The following is a 5,115-nucleotide window of genomic DNA, read 5'->3' on the forward strand; positions in this document are numbered from 1 at the left end:
CAGGTTAAGCCACGTCACCAAACTACATCACTGATTTTATAACTCGACCACATCAAACACTTCATAGGTAAATTGTCCTATAAAGGCCGGCCCGGAAGTTGCCCATCACTGATTTAGTATCACGTGGAATTCACGTGACCGCTAAGGGGACTCGTCGATGACTCGATAAAGACGCTCGCAAGCCGTCTGTAGAAATCCATCCTGTTCGGTCCGGCGCTTGCTTGATGGAATGCCGCCACCTGCTCACGAGCTCCTCTTCTCTCCCTCCGGTTGCGCGGGCGATCTATAGAACTAGATGTTGCTCGAGCCATGGCCGGATCGCTGCTTCCGCCCTCCGTGCATGGTCCCGGCGGAAGCCGCCGGAAATCCTCCTCCACCCTCGCCGCCCCAAGCAGCCGCCTGACATGGGAATACCACGAATGCCCTTGGATATGGTGGGGGGATACCGCCAACTTCTTGACGAGGAGAAGCCCGCGGCTGACGGCGACGACGGTTCGGAGTGGAGTGCCCTAGAATTGGAGGCAATTTCCGCCCTCTTTGACCGGCCGATGGCACAGAAGCCGGTTAAGAGCGTTGTAAAGCGGCCCCTGCCACTCCCGACGCCCCACAAGGGGCGTCCCCCGGGGTTTCCTTCCCCGAAGCGCCACGTTCGCTCCGCCTCAGGTTCCTCACTTGCGCCGCGGTGTTCCTTCGCCGACCGGGTTCGCAAGAACCCGGAAGCCCTAATCGGCATCGCGCGCGAGATCGCGGCGCTTCCCGCCGACAGCGACGCCTGCGAGGTGCTCGACCGGTGGCGGAGGTTCCTCCGCAAAGGGTCCCTGTCGATGACGGTCCGAGAGCTGGGTCACATGGGCCTCCCCGATCGAGCGCTGCAGACTTTGTGCTGGGTTCAGAAGGAGCCCTCGCTGTTCCCCGACGACCGCACTCTCGCCTCGGCGGTGGAAGTGTTGGCCAGGTGCGGTCAGCTCAGGATCGAAGCGGACTTGTCCAGATACTTGAACTCCGCCAGCCGACCCGTCATCGAAGCCATGGCCAGGGGGTTCCTCAAAGCAGGGCGCCTGAGCCGAGCCCGCAAGATTCTGCTTTTCGCCAAGGACAACCACCGAACTCTCGATCCCGGTATCTACGCGAAGCTCATTTCCGAGGCCGGCAAGACTCCTGATGGCTACAGGCTGGCAGCAGCCGTGCTGGACGAGCTTGGTGAGAGGGAGGACTTCGACCTGGAGCCGCAGGATTGCACGGCTGTGATGAAGGTCTGCATTAAGCTCGAGAGGTTTGAAGCCCTGGAGAACCTGTTCCACTGGTACAAGCTCAGCAGAAGACACCCCACTGTGGTGATGTACACTACGGTCATCCACAGCAAGTACTGCGAGAAGAAGTTCCGCGAAGCACTAGCTTTGGTGTGGGAGATGGAGAGTTCCGGGTGCCCCTTTGATCTCCCGGCTTATCGTGTCGTGATTAGGCTAGTGGTTGCTCTAAATGATCTAGGGAGAGCGACTCGGTACTTCTCCAAGTTGAAGGACGCTGGATTCTCTCCAACGTGCGACATCTACCATGATATGATCACTGTTAATGCAGCTTCGGGTAGATTGGCAAAGTGCAGGCAGTTGCGTAAAGAAGCAGAGATGGCTGGACTGAGGTTGGATGGAAAGACATTGTCCATGCTTTCTGAGCTAGAGTCAAAAGCTTTTTCAAAAGGTTAGAAAACTTCTTCCTGCTTGTGTTGTTGTATTGTTCTCTCTGTTTCAACATTCCTTTGTAGTTGTTCATAAATAAAGAAAAGTTCTTTCACATTACAAGAATATTTCACATTAGATGGCATGCAAAACTTGTTCCTGCTACTGCACAAACTGTCTAAAGTCCACAAATTGATTATAATTCATTGTTTATCTACTCAATTCAAGAACTGTTCTATTGGAATTTTCCAATGTACTTATTGGAGTTGCCTTAAAGTGTATTGTGATCCATCTGCTGGTTAGAAGCAGCAGTTCCTTAGTTCTGATATAATTCTCTTAGCTTTTCTACTAAGAATCACAAATCTATTTTTCCCTATATATACATATTTATATTGATTTCTCAGTTCATGACCAAAGCTACTTCATGATTGCTAAGCTGTGTAATACTATAAGGCTCGTCATATTATAGGAATTCTTTAAATTCTGGTGTTATGTAAAACTAGCATAATAGTGTTCATATACAATATCCTGCAAAAGTTAAATACCCCTCAATAATGATCTTTGATTACCTTCCTATTTCATTCAACTTATTCTAGTTTTCTATGGTAGAACAGTTGAATATAAACAACTAGAAATGGCTGTCACAGGAAAGGCCTTTTCTTTCATATCTGCTTGTTTTATGATGTGTTTTTCTTTCTCAGAATCTGTATGCATTTGTTTGTGTTATGACCGTGTATCTATTTTTCTGCTCCAATTAACTATTGATTAATCTAAGCAATGTCAACCACCAACTGTTAATCAAACTAATCATGTACATCATGGATCTCTGGCCTACCACATCAGCATATGTACTCAAAGACTCACCATTTAAATCCCCCAAGTTTGAGAAACAACCATCATCTTCTCGATTAAACATACACTAAACCTATCTCACAACTAGAACAACAGCCCATTGAGAAATCCAAAATTCAATGGTTTAGTGAACAAAGATCAATAGTGATGATGTGGCAGAAAAAAAGATTAAGGCACAAACCTTAAATCCAAGATCTTCAAAGATCCTAATCCTTATCTCAATATTCTTACTCTGGAGTTGAAGCACTAAAAAACTGCTAATAAGTCGCTACAAAATCCAATTTCACAACAATAATTAAAAAGTGAGTAATTACATGGAAAGGGTAATATATTACCTCCCAAAAAAAAATGAAGCCAAATCGATCTCTAAGCACTGAGCCTAAATAAAATTTTTTAGGACAATTTATTCCCCATTCAAATCCTAATTAAGGTAGAGTGCCTTGATACAATTTTAGGCTCTTTATAAGTTCAATAAAATAGCCACAGTGTGTATACCGTTCTTAGTTTAAGCAATTGGTTAAAGGATTTAGGGGACTTAAAACATTCTTATAGTTTCTTGAGATTATCTTTCCTGTTCTCATTGCTCACCAGATGTTGTATGAACTTATTGGAATTTGTTGTTATTTGTTAGATATAAGCAGCTTTGAATTTTACAGTAATCATATCATCTGAGCAAACTATTTATTAGTCATTTTCAACAGCCGTATTGTCTTACATTCGACTCCAATTCATGTAGAGTACATATTTTCTATAGTTACTGTGGAGCAACCAAAAGATGACCCGGAAACTACTACTCTTTGAGGCCGGTGTTTAAAACTTAGTCAATCAAAGTACAGTAAACCAACTACAGTTATGAAAATCAGACTAGACCATAAAACCAAACCGGTTAAAAACTAGTCGAACCGGTAGATTTTTATAGAACTAATAGATTCGGTCGGTTTCGTAAAACTTGGATAGGTTTTATTATAATATTGGATGAATAAAGGTATCTCTATATTATTTCGGTTTAGAGTGGAAATGATAAGGTTAAACTCATCTCTAATTCGATTAGTAAAATAGTGAAGCTCTTTTTTTTATAGTAAAATTGGTATTGTAGTAAAAGGTGAGTATGCGCATCTCATAATCCATCTTTAGATTATGTGAACAGATTAAATCACAGGGTTAACTTATAGTCGATAGAACTAGGAGAAAATATAAAAGATAGAACTATGACTTCCTATCTCGCTAGTTATCTAGTGATTAGATTTTTTTTTTTTTTTTTCAAATATAAAATTTGTTTGGATCAATCCTTAGACTAAGTTAGATTATCCGTTTATTAGATTTTTCTCTCTCAAAATCATGTTAGGATCAATTCTCAAACTAAGTTAGATTGTTTGATGCTCCTGCATCAACATTCTTTGGCCATCTCAGCATGTTCCACCTCGAGTGTTTTAAAATAATACAAAAAATAATAATAATCCATGAATCAAAATTAATTAATAGATATATTAATTAATTGATTAATACAAAATTAATTAATTCATAGGTAGCTACAATATTAATTAATCGTTTCATGTCTGCCATATTAATTGAATAATTAATTAATATATGATAGTAAAATAAATTAATTATTAAGTTAATGATAATTTAAAAGACATTCCATTATGTTCTTTTACTCTCAAAAGAAATCTTTGACCATTTAGGAGTAATTCTGAATCTCACTCAAATCATTCAACTCTAACTCAAACTCAAGTTGTGAATTTTTTCCTCCCATTCTTCCTTTCCTCCCCTCTTAAGAGTTTCCAAGTTTTGAAGGTTAAGAGAGTTCCAAGCTTTGAAAGTTTATCTGGACTTAAAATTTAAGAGCTTTACTGATAAATTGTAAGTACTTGACTGAGACAATATTGTCCAAGGAAAGAAGACCTTAATACTCTTAATCATTCATATATATAAATTTACTCGAAAGGGCATATTGATATCAAAGAGATAATTCAAAAATTGATGAAATTAAATTGGTAACGATAATATTAAAAAGGATGTGTCTATTACCCAAAGGGGGTATATGGATATCAAAGGAGACAACTTGACAGTCGACAAAATTAAGTTGGTAACGGTAATATCAAAAAAGGTATATCTATTATATGAAGGGATATATTAATTTCTGAAAGGGTACGTCAAAAGTATAATCCAAATATATCAAACTCATTGTAGAACTGACTAACCAAACTCAGCTATTCAATCAACACTGTCAATTTATCCAACAACAAAAGAAAAGAAAGAACGAAAAACCTCTAACTTATGACAAATGCTTTGATCATGTTAAAACTGAAAACAGTTTTTAAAAGCATACAATTTGTTTATATAGTTTAATAATAATAATTACTCAAAAACATTGTTCTTACTTTCCACTGCCATTTGCTCAGCTTTCTTGTTTCTCTGCGTGTGACAGTACAAGAAGAGTCCGTTCAATAGCTGCTATGGCTTCACTCCTTTGCCAAAATTAGTTTTTATCAAGGAAAAAAAAAAAAATTAACGAATATGATTTCCAGTTGTTCTTAGCTAACTAGAGGTTCCTCTAACTAACGTTGGAAGCTGCAAAACGACTGAA

At 39.9% G+C, this 5,115-nt stretch overlaps 1 protein-coding gene across 1 annotated transcript; it reads left to right on the forward strand.

Annotated features, from left to right (window-relative positions):
* Positions 1 to 209: 209 nt before the first annotated feature.
* Positions 210 to 1,894, forward strand: LOC122009350 (pentatricopeptide repeat-containing protein At2g01860-like). The gene has a single exon (XM_042565468.1). The coding sequence runs from the start codon at positions 225 to 227 to the stop codon at positions 1,701 to 1,703; it is 1,479 nt and encodes a 492-aa protein (XP_042421402.1). The 5' UTR covers positions 210 to 224; the 3' UTR covers positions 1,704 to 1,894.
* Positions 1,895 to 5,115: the final 3,221 nt, after the last annotated feature.

The sequence above is a fragment of the Zingiber officinale genome, chromosome 8A (genome assembly GCF_018446385.1).
Source record: "Zingiber officinale cultivar Zhangliang chromosome 8A, Zo_v1.1, whole genome shotgun sequence".
NCBI classification, from domain to species: Eukaryota; Viridiplantae; Streptophyta; class Magnoliopsida; order Zingiberales; family Zingiberaceae; genus Zingiber; species Zingiber officinale.

Excerpts from the sequence above, each read along its gene's own strand:
- LOC122009350 (XM_042565468.1), top strand. The coding sequence starts at position 225 with ATGGAATGCCGCCACCTGCTCACGAGCTCCTCTTCTCTCCCTCCGGTT.